The following is a 17,234-nucleotide window of genomic DNA, read 5'->3' on the forward strand; positions in this document are numbered from 1 at the left end:
GTTTATAAAACCTCGAAATAAATTCCTTCGAGTGCAAATTGCCTTTCTGTCCTGGAGTCACAATAGCTCTGAACATTCTGTTTTCCTGAAATCACAATATTACACAGCATTCAAAATGGCGACTCACACATAATTGAATATGAAAACAAATCAAGGAAAATACATTTCTCTCCAAATATGCTAAGTAATGTAGCAGAGCACCCAATATTTAGGAGGGGTTGCGGCGGGCATTGTAATATTGGGTACTGTCATAGTGTTTGTACTGCCTGCTTACATTATTGGGCAACGCTTTCGAATGAACAGCAAAGACATGCGTTTGTACCTGGTACATGAAATCAACTGAGGTCGCATTTGTAATTTAACCAGCTGAAGCTAGCATACCCTGCACAAATTAACCTCTCCAGTCCCAACAATGCTTCTCACTTTACATTCCTGCTGCATTAGCCTACTTACAGTGCACCAGAGAGTTTACAAATGTCAATGGCGGCTCACGTTTCCTGAAGCCAGTGGACTTTACTAGCACTGCGTTTGTATGCAGACGTCTCGTTGGAGGCGACACGTACAAGGCGCTTTTGCCGTTTGCATTTCATTAAGGCATTTGGACATTTTTATGCGTCCTCCCCGAGCAATGTAAACTGAAAGTAGTCACTGGATTGCAACGTCAGGCCCTCGGTTACACCATTTTAACACTTTCTAATCTTTGATACATCCTTGCTGAGGGATCGAAATTAGGATTTGTTGACCAGGAGAAAGAACGAGTTCCTGGGTATCGAGCATCACCCGTTAGACAGGAGATGCCTCTGGGGAACCAGGAGCTAGGACATAGTGCACAACAAATTGAACTTGTGTGCAAGATGCAAACTACCTTTTCATTTTATGATATATTATGGAATATGCTTCAAATGTCCCATAGGTGCGTCCTTTATTCGTTTTATGCACATTGCATAGGCCTCACAGTTAATGTCACATAGCTCTGTTTGAATAGCACAACTTGCCTGGGGGCTCAAAGTAGCTCCTGGTCGCTGCTGGTTTCAAGCTAACCAGGCTCCCCTTGGCCATAACCAGGAGCTAAATAGCGCCCAGCTCTTGTCAATTTCAAACCTTGCTGTGAATGCAACGTCCTTTCACTTGGCATGACACTGACATGTCCACAAGTACTCTAGGTATGAATATGACTGCCTGGCTACCCCCACCCCTTTTTTTCTTCACTACTGTTGAATCACAGAACATATCTTATCTGAAGCAGTTAAGAGCGGAAGGTTTGCTCTGGATTAGATGAAAAAGAAAGCTCCTGCAGTGAAGTGCGTTCCAACCAAGTGACAGTGCGTGCTACATCACAAGTGTTTATCCAACTACCTGTTTCATTATTATTATTATTATAACAGTATTTATTGAGCGCAGATTTAGATTCAGGAAGAAACAGAGTGCTTTACAATCATAGGGGGAAGAACACAGTGAGGGAAGCAGAGAAAAAAGGAGCGGGGAGCTAACACGGGAGGGTGGGCACTTGGCAGCATGGAGGGAAGACAGAGGTGAGCAGATCACTGAGTCTCAGGTAGAGTGGGGAGTGCAGGGTGTTTGGATCTAGGTGTTAAGGAGGAGCTATTCCTTGAAGAGGAAGGTCTTGAGTTATTTCCTGAACTGTAGATGTGATGGGGCAAGTCTGATGTAGATAGGGAGGAGATTTGAGAGTCTTGAAGTATAGACAGAGAAGGCCTGTCTTCTGGTTCTTTCCTTCCTGCTGCTGTCGTAATTCAAGTCTGCACATTTCCTTACTTCTGGTGGGTTACAGGCCTCAGGGGATACCGAGTTTCTCAGTGAGGTAACTTGGGGACTTCAGCATTGATTTTCTGCAGGAGAGAACATTGGTACCAGGCCGTTTGTGTCATCATTGCTATGTGCTGTTTGATCGTGAGGTGTCTGTCGATGTTGAACCCAAGGGACTTGGCACAGGGGGCCAGCTGGGGTGTGAATCACTCGAGGTTCATAGCAGAGATCCAGGTCTGGATGTCCGGGTGCTCTGTGTTGTTGGTCAGCAGTAGGAATTCAGCGTTGGAGGGGTTGTGCTTGAGGTAAGCAGTGGACATCCAGGACTGGATCAATGTGAGGCAGGCCTTCAGCTTGTGTATGTCTTCCATGGAGGATATCTTGAGGGAGATCTGCATGTTGGCGAATGTGGATGTTGTGTGGTAAGAGGGTTCAGAGCGGTTCCATGTAAAGAATGAAGATCACGTGGGAGAGGATGGATCCTTGCGGGACTCCACATATGGTGGGTAGAGTTGTTGATCTGGACAAATCAACTTTTACAAACTGTTGGCAGTTCACAAGGTAGGAATTGAACCAGCTGAAGACAATCTTGCTGATCCCCATGCAGCGATGTGGATTGTCGGTGAGTGTCTGGTGGTCTACTGTGTCAAATGCTGCTGAGAGGTCAAAGGGAACTAGTAGGTAAGGATGGTCCTCATCACCTCTTCATTTGCCCCCTCCGATCCCAGTTCAGTTTAACCCCACCATTTGTGGTCCCTATCTAGAGTTCTTGTCGGCCTTTCTCAGCATTGCCCCTCCATACCAGTATCAGTGACCTGATGCAGAGCATACTCAAATCTGCTGTTCAGCTCACTTTCCCATATCTGTCTGGTCCACAGCACTAGTCTACACTGCCTGCTTTCCAGTCTGTCTGTATGTGGATGAACTTTGGAGTGTCTATTAGCTTTGGGGTTCTCCTGCATGCTTTACCCGAAAGACAACAGAAGGTAACACGCAGCTCATGTGATGGAGAGGCCGAGCGTTGGTAGGCTTGCTTTCTCTGATGGTAACTAGACACTACCCTCTAAGAAGTGCCGGTGATCAGCTCTGACTTCAAGATAAGTGCATGGGATGGGTCCCGGCAAACATTGGCCCAAATTAAGGCCTGGTCATGCCTCTGCTGGAAGTAGGTGCTCTAGTGGCAGTGTTTCAGTCCACTGTTCGCCATTCTCCAACTGAGCTTGCTTCTTTGGGTCTGCCTTTTTCCCCAGGCGCACACTGAGGTGTACCACTGCTTTGGACTCAATCCTTCGCCTGTAATGTAGCCCCACGTTATAAGTGTTTCACCACTACTTTGTCTTTCCCTTGTAACCTTTCTGGAGGGTCCTGGCTATCGCACATCTCTCAGTACTGGGTGCTCCCAGCAGGGTTTACCCTTAGGGGTGGCATCCCTCTTGCCGTCCGCAGGCTTCCCAAGCGCTCATGAGTCGTGTCCACAATGTATTCTCTTCGCTTATTCATCCTCAACTGGACCGTGCTACATGCCTCTGGCACATGTCTCATTACAGAGTCGCCTCAGATGTCAGAAATGCTTAGGATGCATCGCAACAAAGCTTAGCATGCAGCCTAAGGCCTCAGCCTAGTCACTTGGCAAAAAGCAGATGTGTCATGCTTTTAAAAGAACAGATAATATAATACACTTGATCTTGATCAAAATCCAGAGTAGTGATTCTTTAGTGACTGATGTCACAGCCATAATCGAATACTGAAGCTGTGCGAATTCGTATACATGTTTCAATGTTACAAACATCTGAATGTTAAGGTGAGTGTTGAGAAAAATGAAACGTGAACCAAGCCAGGGTGCTTTATATTCTTAGTTATTCAAGCATATGTCCCCTTTATCATTGACATATTTCTCAAATATAAAGATCCATGGTCATTCTTTTGTTCCCAAAATGCACTTTCATTTTATGCAAAGCAGAATGGAACCAACCCTGATGCTATTTGTCCCTCTCCCCTTTCTCATTGGAGTATCTCGAAAGAGAACGATAGGAGTGCACCAGACTGTCCAGCCTTGAATTATAAACATATAGCAGAAAATAATGGATATAGTTATTCTAGGTTTTCATAATGTGCTTTGTTCAGTAAGACAGGTGTGAGCCTCTTATGAATAAACTATATACGGAAAGTGATATTTAGACATGAACATTGTAACATGTAAAAAAGAAACAGTTGGCAATGTTAGCACAATGAAATAATGTCTTTTTTAAAAGAAGATTATTTTGATGAAAGTACACCCCATTTTGTCTCTCAAACCCTCCTTTCTTCTTGAAACGGGTCACACTCAAACTAAACGCCGAGATATGTTCCTTCTTTGAGCACCAAGGTATTGTTTCATTTTATGTACTCACCACTAACTGGTCAGACTACAGTATATATTGGAATTGATTAAATCTGTTTTTTTCTCTGGTCGCACAGCCCTCCGCAAAGGCTGATCGTAAACACGCACCTCACTGCGAGTGAAACACAGAACGAAAGAGAGTGCAGAGGGAGAGGGAGAGAGAGAGAGAGAGAGAGAGAGAGAAAATAGAAGAGAGCACTAGATCGGCCTATGATACGCAAGCACCTCTAGTACTGTATAATGCCCTACTGAAATGCCCAGTGTCGCTCTCCTGCAATGCCCCAGGCAGCTCGACCGGGATTCCCTTGGCCTCGAATTGTCCTTGTGCGCATCCCTACAAACGCGAATTAGAGGCGCTGAACCTCTAACTTACCTGGGCCACCAGAAACATGTAACACCCTCCGTGGAAGGCAATAAAAAGGTTATAGGGATGTTTGCTTTTAAGTTTTGACGGCCTGCCATGCTCTTTCCTGAAAGCTCAATCTCTCCTTAGTAAGCATCCATGATAGTACCTGCCAACCGGAATGTAGCATTCTGTTCCCAATTGCTGTAAACTATGAAATTGCAGGCTTCATTCTCATATATGTAGTCCTAGCACCCCCTACAAGTTTACAATCTCAACACCAGGAAACCTGCAACAAAGGGACTAACGAGCACCACAAATGCAGAAGAAGGCTTACTTTTGGGGTATGCCAAAACTGTCACCCCTCACCTGCTTCTGAAAGAAGATGTTGTGCCATTGGTTCTCTGTGAACTCGTAGACATCCTGCAGCAAGGTGAGGACGTAGTTACTACCGCCACAGTAGTCGCGCAGCCTCTCCTCCGCCTCATGGGGGTAGCTTCTCTTCAGCTGGAACCAACAGAAAGTAAATGTTAGCAGCTTATTTCCGACAGTTTGCACCCTACTTTGGTCCTGCATGGGAGGTCAGCAGCAAATTTGTATAGTGCATGTCCACCCAAGGGCATCGTGGCGCTAGGATACACAGCACAGGACTGGGGGCAAGATCAGAAAGCTTAAAAATAACAGTATTTTCAAAAGCTGCCTGAGTTCGTAGTGATTCTGGGTGCGTCTAAGAGCAAGAGGCATGGCATTCCACAATTTTGCCGCAGCAATTGCGAAGGCAAGGCCGCCCACCCTAGATAAGCGAAATCTGGGAACCATGACCAAACATGCATTGCCAGAGCAAAGAGTACACCGAGGGAGATAAAGGACAAACTTCTCTTCAAGATACTCAGCCCTTTGGTGGTAATGCACCCGGTGGACCAAACATAGGGACTTGAACTCAATTCTCGTGGCAACTGGGAGCCAATGAAGTGCCCGATGTACAGGAGTAATGTGGACTGCATAAGGAGTATTGGTGGCCACCCGAGCAGCCAGCTTTTGCAGAAGCCATCAATCCCAACTTCTGCCACCCTCCAGATGTTCTGGACTACAATTCCCATCAATCACAGCCAGCATTGCCGGTGGCAAGAGATCATGGGAGTTGTAAGGCAAGCATCTGGAAGGTCACCATTTGGCTACCCGTGGTCTAGGAGACCAATGGCCCATTGGACCAATTGAATCTAGCGCACTTGTGGTGAAGTGTGGGTTGTCAAAGCTATGTACCTCTGCCATGAAGACAAAGACGCTGATTGCCAATTGAAAGCCGCCATACTTTACCCTGTTAAACACGCCCTCGCCACTTGTTTCCACCCACATACGCTGAAGTATTCTGTAATCTAGTGGTGCTTTACAAGACACGAAATAAATACAAAAATAGTTTTCTGACCCTATCTAGGAATTCAAAGTGCAAGCGTGGATCTCAATTGGAGTAATTGCAACAAATCCATGTACACTGTGCAGAGAGAGGGGCAGAAGAATGAAGGACTTATGTTTGCATAACACACACTCCCTTACCCCGCCCCCACATGGAGTTATCTTGGCGCTCTGCAGATGATGCCCAAAGGTGAACTTGACAAATAATATTAATGTAAATGCTTGGGCTGCTAGAGCCCAGATGCCTTCTGGCTTTGGTCTGCGTCTCCATACATTTATTTGTACTACATTACATTTACGTTACTTTACAGAAAGAGAGGCAGAGCTATCCAACAGATGCATGAAAGCCAAAGGGCCAATGGTAGAAAGGGAAGACGAACAGCAACATGGGTCTGTCTCCGACAAACTTCAAAACAGTTGGGGTGTAAGTGCAGCCCACCCAAAACTGCATGAGAGGACTGGACTCTGCACCCTCCGTATGGGCGTAATTTTAGGGTGGGACAAGAGGGGTTCCCCCCCCCCCCACTTTGGCAGTGACCCCTTTTATTTACATGTCATGCCCCCCCACCCCCAAACATGTTCAGCACAGTTACTCCACTGCCCCCCTGTAGAAATATCGGGAGATGGCTTGCAATTGGAATGTCCATGAGGATGGCATCTTTTCTAAGGCCCAAGATGACATTCACAGATATCTAAAATATGGGGACGGATGCTATGGTGACTGACATGGTCTGCAACAGTGGCAGTCTAGCATTCACACACGACACACACCGGTGGGGACGTCAGTCCCTCAATAATATCAATGAATATAAATAAATACTATTGACTAGTACAAAGTGATGGTTTTTTATATGTGTTAGATGAATCTAAGCTACGTATTGTGTGAAAAGGTTGTTGTAAAATGTTGCGCACAATAAATAAATACAAACGATTGACTACCATACTTGAGGGCGGAGACCAAACTTGATCTTTATCACTCCTGTCTGTCCATTATGAGTTATCCTGGAAGTCAGTCAGAGCACTCGGCCTGGGCTGATTCCCCCTTCATAGCCGGATATACAGATTCAAACTGCTATATCATCCCTGAGCTAAAGCTTGCTGGTGCTCAGCGCCAGCTCAAGGTGCACTCAGGGGTGCAGCAGCACAAGGGTACCCTCCAGAATCCCCCACCCCCGGCTCACCAAATAAAGGGCACCTTGCCTCCAGCTAAGTCACTGTAATAAGTGCCCGGGCCGCGTCTGTTAAAAGTGCGGGCCTTGCGCGAGCAGGAGAGCTGCACTGATAGCATAGCTGACAGAGCGTCGCTTGTGTAAATAGAGGGAGTGCCATACTGAGATCCATGCTGGGTCTCAGTGTCATGTATGTTATGTTATGTTACTTGGCATTTATATAGCGCTTTATATATCAATGGTATGACCTCAAAGCACTGGTAGGTTGAACGCCCTCAGGAACCGTAGTTCAGGTCAGTAGAGAGAGATGGAGTTGTAAGGTGCGTGGGTGCACCGAGTATGTGTGCAGCTGGTGCAATTGTCGGATGGTAGCTGCTTCCTAGCTATAGGTGGTGTTTAGGATATCAGTTGGATGTGTGCAGTCTGGTGGGTCGACACCCAGACTGGGTTCTGGCTGCGTTAGGTCTGAGGAACGCCTATGTGAGCAGCTAGACCGGAATGTGCTCGGCTAGTTGCGTTTTATTAGGGTGATGAGGTGTTCATGGGGTCATATTCGTATGTGAACAGCTACACCGAATTATCAGGGGTATAGCTGTGTTCTAGTTGAATGATGGTGTATAGTAGAGCGTGAGCGTAGTGGTGTGATATGGTGATTATCTGTAAAGCGCCCAAGACCAAGCACATGAAATAGGATGGTGGGGACATAACGACATACAGATATATAGGGACAGGGGTCGATACAGGTATATATTGGGATACAGATATATAGCATATATAGGGGGTTACAGATATATAGCAACAACACAGGGAACAGGGTGCAGAGTGATACAAATCATTCCTTTTTGCCCAATTCATTTCGTCCACTCCATCCATTTCTTCTGCTTCGTCTACTCAATCTATTCCATCCATGTTATCATGTAAAGTTAAGTATTGGTCTGGCGCAGCACCTATTAATAGAATCATGCCAGGGGCGAGCCTTAAACACTCTTTACAAGAATAGTAGCGTGCTGGGTTCTGAGTATCAGCAGAACAACAGAACAGAGCCCCCTAGTGTTCTGCATTTGAGGCGGGTTGGTGTGATTAGTGACAGACCCCGGACTCCTCGTTGAGAGGTTCCTGAGACGGCACTAATCGTACCAGAATGACAAAAGTAATTATTTCTGATGCATCTGGCAGCCCCTCGGCTCAGGCTGCTCCTGTTCCAGTGCAAAATCCACATTTTGTCCTACTGAAGCTGAAGTGGCCCCGGCCATCATCACATTTGAGAAATGTGTATTACAAGAGGTCCAGAAAATACGAGCCAAGACACCTGTACTCCGACTCAATCTGTCGAATGAGGAACGACAAGCCCTCAAGGACTTGGCAGCCAACACAGGGATTGTGATAAAATCAGCTGACAAAAGGGCGGGGGAATTGTGATACAGAGCAAAGACCAATATTTGACCATGGTTAACTCCCTCCTGGATGATGACACAAATTACAGGAAACTCAGGAAAGATCCAACATTGGAAATCAAACATCTTATACAGGAGGCCACCACGTTTGCCCTGGAACATCAATGGATTACCAAAAAGGAAGAAGAATTTTTGAACACCTCAGAAGGACGCATCCCTGCCTTCTATGCTTTACCCAAGATACATAAAGATGCACAGAATCCACCGGGTAGACCGATTGTATCTGGATGCGGCTCGATTCTTGAACCCCTGTGTAAATTCATAGATTTCTTCTTGAAACCCCTCAGCCAGAAGACACCTACGTATTTAAGGGACACAATGGCTGCCATTGAATGCTTTGAAGGCCAACTACATAACCCAATGAGCAGCCGCATCGCTACAATGGACATTACATCGCTATACACGAGTATCCCGCAGACTGAGGCAATTGAATGCATGCAAGCACATCTGACCCACCACATGACACAAAGAAGGGTTCCGACAAATTTCATAATTGAACTTTTGGAATTAGCCCTGACCAAGAATTTTTTCTGTTTCAACGAACGCTTCTACTTGCAAATTAGCGGCACGGCCATGGGGGCTGCTTTTGCCCCGAGCCTTGCCATCATTTTTATGGCAGAGTTCGAAAGAAGTTTTGTACTGGATACTGAAAACCCATTTCTCAACAACATCAGCCACTGGAAAAGATACATAGATGATATAATTTTCTTGTGGGAAGGCAATTTGGATTCTCGTCTTAACTTTCAACAGTGGCTCAATTCGTGTCACCCGTCTATATCATTTTCTCTTGAATCCAGTCCATCTAATATCAACTTCTTGGACCTACAAATCAGCGAGAAGGAAGGTTCGCTGTCTTGTTCACTATACAAGAAACAGACCGATAGAAACTCATTATTGCATTACACCAGTTCACACCCACGCAATCTGAGGGACAACTTACCATATGGGCAATTCCTCCGCTTGAGGAGGAACTGCACAGACAAAAACGACTTTCGCCAGCATGGATCTGAACTTAAGGAACGCCTTTTAGACCGAGGGTATCCCAGTAAACTAGTGAAGAACAACTACAAGAGAGCCTTGAATACCCCGCGGGAGGTCCTACTACAACCTAAACCCAGATCAGAGGAAGAAGTCAAGATGACTTGTGTCACCACCTTCTGCCAGGCAACCACACAAATAAAACAGGCCATCAGAAAATACTGGCCGTTAGTCCAATTAAATCTGGAACACGAACCATTCCCCCGAATGGCTTTGAAACACTCCAAAAATCTCAAAGAACACCTCACTAAGGCAAGATTTACCAGCGCTACCTCACGAAACACACTCTGGAATCTACGGAATCCAACTGGGCACTACCCGTGTGGCAACTGCTCCATATGCAGGTTCACCATCAAACTTAAAAGTTTCGCCATCGCAGGGAAACAGTGGGTGTTCTGTCACTTTTCGAACTGTAAAAGCCAGAACGTGATTTACCTTAACGAATGCCCATGTGGACTTAAATATGTGGGCCAAACAAGCCGACCAGTGCACAAAAGAATAGTGGAACATCGCTCAAGGATCAGATGTAGAACTCACACATCCCCATTAGTTGGACATTATGTGGAATACCAACATAGTCATGATGACATGAAATGGTGGGTGGTGGATATGGTCCAAGGCAACACCAACACTGCTTAACCACAAGGAAGCCTGGAGGGTTTTCAAACTTGATACCGTGAAACACAAACTAAATGAGGCCAATGTTGTGGATTACAGACCCTAGTTTTGACATACAATGTTGATTTTGCCTGTTTGAATTCTCTTTGACAAAACATACAGGGTGTGGGTTTATGGGGCTTGGGCCTTTTGTGAGGCCACTCCACTACACGCCTGACCCACACCACTCCATGACTCCTCTCCTCTCTCTGATTTGGATTGGTTCCTAATGTACCCCTATGCCGCTGTTGCCATGTGTCTCCCACCTTTTGTTCACTGTTACTTACTGTATGATTGAATTCATCAACATGTGTACCAACTGTGATCTGACAGCGTGAGACTCTTTTGTAATCTCTAATTTGCATTACAATGTTGATTACTTCTGACACAAACCATGTTAAACTACTAGAAGCGTTTTAACTCATGATGTTTGTATTTTAAGAAAGTGGATTTTCCACTACATTGCCGTTCTGCTTGTACAATCTCAGCCCCCTGACAAGTTTTTCACATTGGGCACTCACCAGCTTCATGCACCCAGCTGAATGCACATCTTCTTCCTGTCCTCGGCGATCCCCCTTGGCTTCATACTGGAGCTACTTCCTGCTCTACTGGCCAATTCGTGCCAGCCCTTTTAGTTTCCCCCCTCCCTCTTTCTCCCCCCCTACCGCCACTTCTTTTCGGGCTCGACTCGTATGACACTATGGGCGCTGCCTCCTGGGACGCATGCGCTCGACTAGGACACTACGTTCCTATGCCATGCGCATGCGCCCGCTTACTCGGTACAGGAGCCCGCCCCTGTGCTCATGCCCTCCCAGGATCAGTGTTTCTGTTTCCGCACATGCGCGGTCCCCGCTCTTATGGGACCAGTGTCTTCACACCCACGCATGCGCGATCTCCTCTTACATTCAAGCGAATCACGCGCGCTCTAGCATTTTAGCAGTGTCTCTCACTGTGCACTGCTCACTTGCGACACGGGATGCGGACCGGCACGCATCTTCGAAATCTCTTCACAGCGACGGCTTCATTCTACACGCCGTTTGGAGACGGGTAGGCACCTTACCCCTGGGGCTCCAGCACTCTCCTCTTTAATGGGGTTACTCTGCTTCCTCCCTACTGAGTCACTATGCCCCTCTTCTCCTTAATCAACCATAGCCCCTGGGACCATAGCCCTTTTCCCCTGCATGGCACGCAGATTGGACCGCGACCCTATTTCTCCTCACTGCATGCCCCCTGCCACAACATTTCATGATGTATGGCTTCTGCATGACACACTCTGTGTGCTTCAACCGGTCGGGCACCGTTTTTTATCTATGCGATTTGGGGAGCCCACCCTTTGGAGTTGCCCTGCATGTTACTTTCTAATCACCCATCTGGGCACGGCATCCTTCATTCGCCGTCTTGGGCATGGGAATGTACTCTCATTTTTTGTGATGGGAACTGCTTTCTGCCATCTGAATCCTTCGGTCCACACATCGTTTGAGCCACTACTTGCTCCAGTTTTCTTCCCAATCATGTTGGCATTCATATAGTAATCATTAGCAGCCCCATATTCACATCAATATTTTGGTCTGCTCCTGTTGTAGGATCTCCAGCCACACTCTGATTTCTTCTCTGGAATGATCCACTTACCTGCAAGCTCCACATCAACTGCACACCCATCCCTGGGTTTGACTGATTGACGCGCATGCCGGCACCTGACATGACTTACAGCGTGTCTGTAGTAAGTGTTGCCTTTCTGCTACCTTTCGGTGCTACATGTTCTTTGACCTGCACTGATGCAGCTTAGAGATGTTTCTGTTCTTTCTGATCCTTTTCTCTCCTGTTTCTTGTATCCCCTTGATAGGCCTTCCAGTTTTGACACATCGGGTCTCTAACTCACCCTCTGCTCGACTGGCTCTGGGCCCCCACAGAGGAACCTGCTTCTTGCAACCACGGTTCCACACAGTACCTGTGCTAATTCTGCACGTGCCCCCTCCTTGGTCACCTTGATCATTGGAGCTTCTTTTCTACAACCCCCCTTTTCTCTGTTCAGGTGGGTAGTGCCAGCCTACAGGTGCCAAATGTTCTCTCCTTTTGGCAACCTTTCCAGCTTCATGTCTCCTTCTTTTTCGAACCCTCCCGTTTTTAATACTAGTGCTTCACGTGTTCTACCATTGTTAGGCATGTACAGATTGGTGGGATGCTGGGGGTGATTTGTTCTTACCCTCTCTCCCCTTCTGATTCCTTTTCTTTGCTCTGTTTTCCCGCGTAGAGCGACATCCGCAGGTCCAGATGAAGGTAGCCTTCACTGCCCGCCGAAACGTCTTATTGGACACGTAATTGCTATACGGCCCATTTTTCAAAATCAGCAGGAATATAACTACCGACGATGAACTAGGATTGGTCTCTTGATAAACTCCCACCAGCTGATCCTCCAAGTCACCAGGAGGACCTGACCTCTGGCATTGGTTTGGAACCACACATGCCCTGGGCTTCAAACCCTAGGACTTGACATTTGGTCCTTTGGCCGTGGCCACTAATACATCAGACTCTGGTGGGGGTCGCATTTGGTTGCTTTGCCCTATCACACACAACCAGGACGTGTTGGGATTTTGCTTTTTGTTGTTTTCTTTTCTTCACTTTGTCTTTTTAACTCATTATATAGACTGTGGATTCAGTTACACATTGTGTGGATGTTTTTTTGATTGAAAATGTTTATTTCTTGTCAAATACCAGAATGTATGTTCCATACTATTCAATGTAATTCACTGTGCACTTTAATGATCATGGTTTCTGTTTTTGAAAATACCATTTTTTGTAAATGCTCCTTTGGGAGATCATGTCTATTTGCTAAACAATAACTGTACAATTAATAAATAGCCACTAAGCTATCACAGTAATTTTCTCTATATATTGTCTTTTGCTCCAAGGCAGCAACACTCGATGCTCCGGGGTAGCCTGAGATATCAAATTAATTAGATATCCAGAGTATTTGGGTTCAACATTTATTGTTTCATAGGCGTACTAGTCTTAAGCCTTTTGTTCGTAGAGCACCACACGGAAAAAACAGTGTGTGTAACAAGATAAATATTTTTGATGGGATAACGTCAGTTCCTTGTTTGTATAACAACCTGTTCCAGTGCTGTCAGAATGTTGGGGATGGTGGGGAGTGGGGTAGATGAACAGACGTCCCGGTTTTCCTGGGAAAGTCTGGGGAAATCACCCTCCATCCCGGGGTCCCAGGAGTTTTTTCATTTTAGAATCCCCATCCCGGGTTTGCATGGTCAAGTGGCTACGGTCCCGTTTTTTGCCGGGACCCAATTTCGAAATCCCGAAATCGGGTTCCGGCGCGTCTCTTCCTGCGTGAATGGGGGCGTGAAATGCTTTTCACTCCCCCATTTCCTCCCACTTCCCCACCAATGAGAGGATTGTGCCTGTGAGCACACCCCCTTCCCGCCTCCAGCAACAGGCCAGTGACATAGAAGTACGACTACTGTTTTATTTGTATTTACTTTAGTCCTACTTCTATGTCGATGGCCTGTCCCAGTTTAAAAAAAAAATCTGGTCACCCTAGACCGGGGGTCAGGGGGAGGGAGACACTGAAAAATCTCGCACAGGGCGTTGGCAGACCTGGGGCCGGCACTTTTGGTGCTACACGATGGGCCACTGATTTTTATGCCACTCTGGCTACGTGGAATCCTGTCTTATAACTTCCATTCTCCTAGGTCCTGGAGCAGATCCTCCAGGCAATACTAACAAGTGTAAAACCATATTAGTACGAACGTTGACAAAACCTGTGCGATTACTTTGAAATTCGGTTTATGTTGCTCAGCAACTTGATGTGCCTCTTGCTGTTGTTCTGTGGAACAGATTTCTCAGGAGGACAGAATGCTTCCCTGCAGTGAATTTGGTGCGCCCTCACTTCCTGGGTGTCTTGGGGTTGTCCCAACCTGTGCTGCTCTGTGCTTCAGCACTTGGCTTCTGGCACTCTGCAGGCGTCCTCACAATAATTTCTGAAGTGTTTACTGTAAGCCTCTGGAATTCTGTATCCCACACAAATGTTAGGGCCTTGTACATACCAACATGCCCTATGTCATTTGGAAATGCTAATCAAGTCCTGGTGTTTTCTTTCCACTCCAGGCATGTAGTTGTTGTATGGAGTGGCGCCAGCTTCATACTTTTTGGGGGTGCTGGATGACAGTTTGGAAAACTGGTAGTAAGTGGGGCATTAAACCCATTGTGCTGTCCCCATGCCCACTTCCTCTGTGCCCAGGCAGCTGATTATCTATTACGCCTTCCTTTAGTCCAATAGATGCATCTTGCATCCCAATTCAGTGGCTATCTAGTTTCACAATGTGATGCAAATCATTGGAGACATGTGACCTCTAAAAGCTGAGCCCAGCCATTAAGCCTTTTGTTTCCTCATAGTGGGTGCATTAATATCACCTGGGCAGCCTTTTCTCCTCTGCCCATGTACCAAACATAAGTAAATGCACAGCGCTCCGAGGTGAGATTTTTTACATGCTCCTGCTGTTAACCCTTTGCTATTGGAGCTGGTCTGGGCACTACAGCAGAGTGCTTCCTTCTGCCTCAAAGTGTCAAGGGCTTGGGCCCCCCCCAAGCCAGGAGCTCACACTGCCTATGAGTACATATCCCAGAATGCAAAGAAAAAACTGGACTGGATGAGCACCTGCTGAGTGACAGGGGGTTTGATGGTGTTCTGGAGTAGAGGAATTCGCTGACGGGCCCATTGGTCAGCACTCACCCTCTAGAACTTGTAAGTAAGACAAGATAGCTGCACCATGTGAGGACAGGGGGTGCAGGATTCACTTACTCCGACACGACTAAATAACGAGGACTCAATAGGTTGGCAAAGGGAAGTCTGTTTAATGACAAGCACATCAAACAGGGAAACAAACGGGAATCAGCTGTAGTGCGATCACCTGTCTCGCTCCGACTTCTTCGAACTTCAGTCGGGCAGCACTTCTTATAGGCAAAAATCGTCATTACTGACGTCTAACTTTACAAAAATCACAATGCAATATAATTGGTTAGGAAAGGTAACTTAAGTATAGGTGTTATATCTGTATATGATAGTAGGGCATGCGGATTGGATAACTCTTATCGGGTGGGCGTCTACGCCCATCTCTCTAAATTACGCGTCATAGACGTCACTACAACTACGACGTCCTATTGGTTACAATATCTATAGGACTCCAGATAACTTGGTCCATTGTGATTGGGCAGGTTACACCCATAGACATAAATTTCCACTTTTAATTGGCAGCATGCAGAATGGACACCCCTGTGCCTGGTGTCCCAGGTTTCACCATGCCTCCCTTCCATCAATCAGTGTTTTAGGGTGACGTTTCAATTAGTTGGCTAAGGATTGCCTAAAAACTGTAGTCTCTTATCGGGAAAAGTTATGGCATCCTCGGGTCCTGGATGACATCAGGCGATGGTACTTCTTCGCGCCTGGCTGGTCACGTGTTAGTTCACCATGAATTTGCTTCAGTTTCCAGCTTTTAGTGAATTTAATTCTATGTCGGCCTAGCCACCTGCATGGGCCCCCCTTATCTTGACCTTCATGAGGCAGGCTGGTATGCTCTGAAGTTGGAGTCTTGTAAGCTGACGCTCTCCTCCCCTTCTCTGGTTGACCTCGATTTCCTAGGCATGAGCCGCTCTTTGTTGAGTTTCAATCCCGCTCCTTTTCTTGCCTTTGGCTGGGTTTCGAAACTTAGCCTGTCAGGCCTCTGGCCACCTGGGTACCTTTCTGCTTTTACAAAATGGAGTCGCCCTTGTATAATGTACCTTATTGATGTAGATATATGGTTGGCGCTTGCCGCTCTATCTTCTACTAAGCATTGCAAGCAATATCGATTTCTTAGCATCTTGCATTTCAAGCCTATTTACACACGTTTAACAGGACGGTTGCTTCCATCTTGTCTCGTAGCACTGTTTCCTCACGTTGTAACATTGTCTCCTCTCTGTGTCTATTCCATTCAATTTCGTAGTTACTCGCACTGGCGTGTTATCTCCGATAGCTGCTCTTGTTCATTCTCGGATCTGTTCAGGCCCTTGTGTCACTTCCACTGGCCTTCCATTAAGGCTTTTGGGGTCTCTTCATGGACCGTGTGTAGGTACTCCTCATTTCGTATCAGCGGCTGGTATGGCTGTCTGATAGGGTACTGTGCCGCCTAGGGTTGTCTGGTTATGCGTGCTTCAACTGGTATGGATCTTCTGATGCATACTGGGCAGAGTCCCAGTGCAGCTCTTTGTAGGTTAATTTGCTTTTCATAAGTCACATATCTTGGCGAGTGCGCTCCCGGTACCTCAAAATGAGGGGAAGGGGTGCAGGCCATGTCTGGGACCTCCTCTACACTCCCCACTCTGGTCGGTTCATCGACCACTTCTGCAATCTCCTTTGCATTCATTTCTTTTGCTTCTTCAGTGTCATGCTCATCGTCCTCTGCGTTGGTACATGATGGTGTGAATGTGTGAGCCTTTGGAGTCCATATTTTTATCACTCCCTTCAAACTCCCTGCTGTCTTCACATGTTCATCTTTATTCCATGTCATTAGCTGACATTGTCCATTTGGGCTGCAGTAGATCCATTTTCCTTCAGACCTTCTTCGTTTTTTAGGGTATGTGAACTTTGTTCCCTCTGGCGCAAATTTGCTGGCTTTCACAAAGTCTCTTATTTCTTCATCAGTCAGGTCTCTGGGCTTCCATCCTGGTTCGACATCAATCATTATTTTCATCCCTATGGCTTTCTTTGCAGTTGTCTGGCATTGTGTAATGATTATCTTGATAACACCGAATCCTAGCAATACAATTACTAGTAGAGCTCCCAGAAACTTGAATATATCTGCCATCCATTTTGGGACCCATGAGAATAGGTCTCCAAACCAGCTGTCATCATCTACTTCGTCACTTTCATCGATCATCTGGTTTTTCAGGCTTGTCAGCATGCTTATGTCCTCTGTTAGGGTTCCGTTTTCTTCATCATGTGATGGTACAAATGTGCAACATGA

At 46.4% G+C, this 17,234-nt stretch overlaps 1 protein-coding gene across 1 annotated transcript in view; it reads right to left on the minus strand.

The window, feature by feature from the left end:
- LOC138471920 (ectonucleoside triphosphate diphosphohydrolase 8-like) overlaps nucleotides 1-17,234 on the minus strand; it is a 349,536-nt gene that overhangs the window by 15,892 nt on the left and 316,410 nt on the right. The window contains exon 9 of the mRNA XM_069609793.1: nucleotides 4,860-4,997. Coding sequence (XP_069465894.1) covers nucleotides 4,860-4,997 — 138 coding nt within the window. The remainder of the gene's footprint in view (nucleotides 1-4,859; nucleotides 4,998-17,234) is intronic.

This window comes from Ambystoma mexicanum, chromosome 8 (genome assembly GCF_040938575.1).
Source record: "Ambystoma mexicanum isolate Mex_15411 chromosome 8, UKY_AmexF1_1, whole genome shotgun sequence".
Taxonomy (NCBI): Eukaryota; Metazoa; Chordata; class Amphibia; order Caudata; family Ambystomatidae; genus Ambystoma; species Ambystoma mexicanum.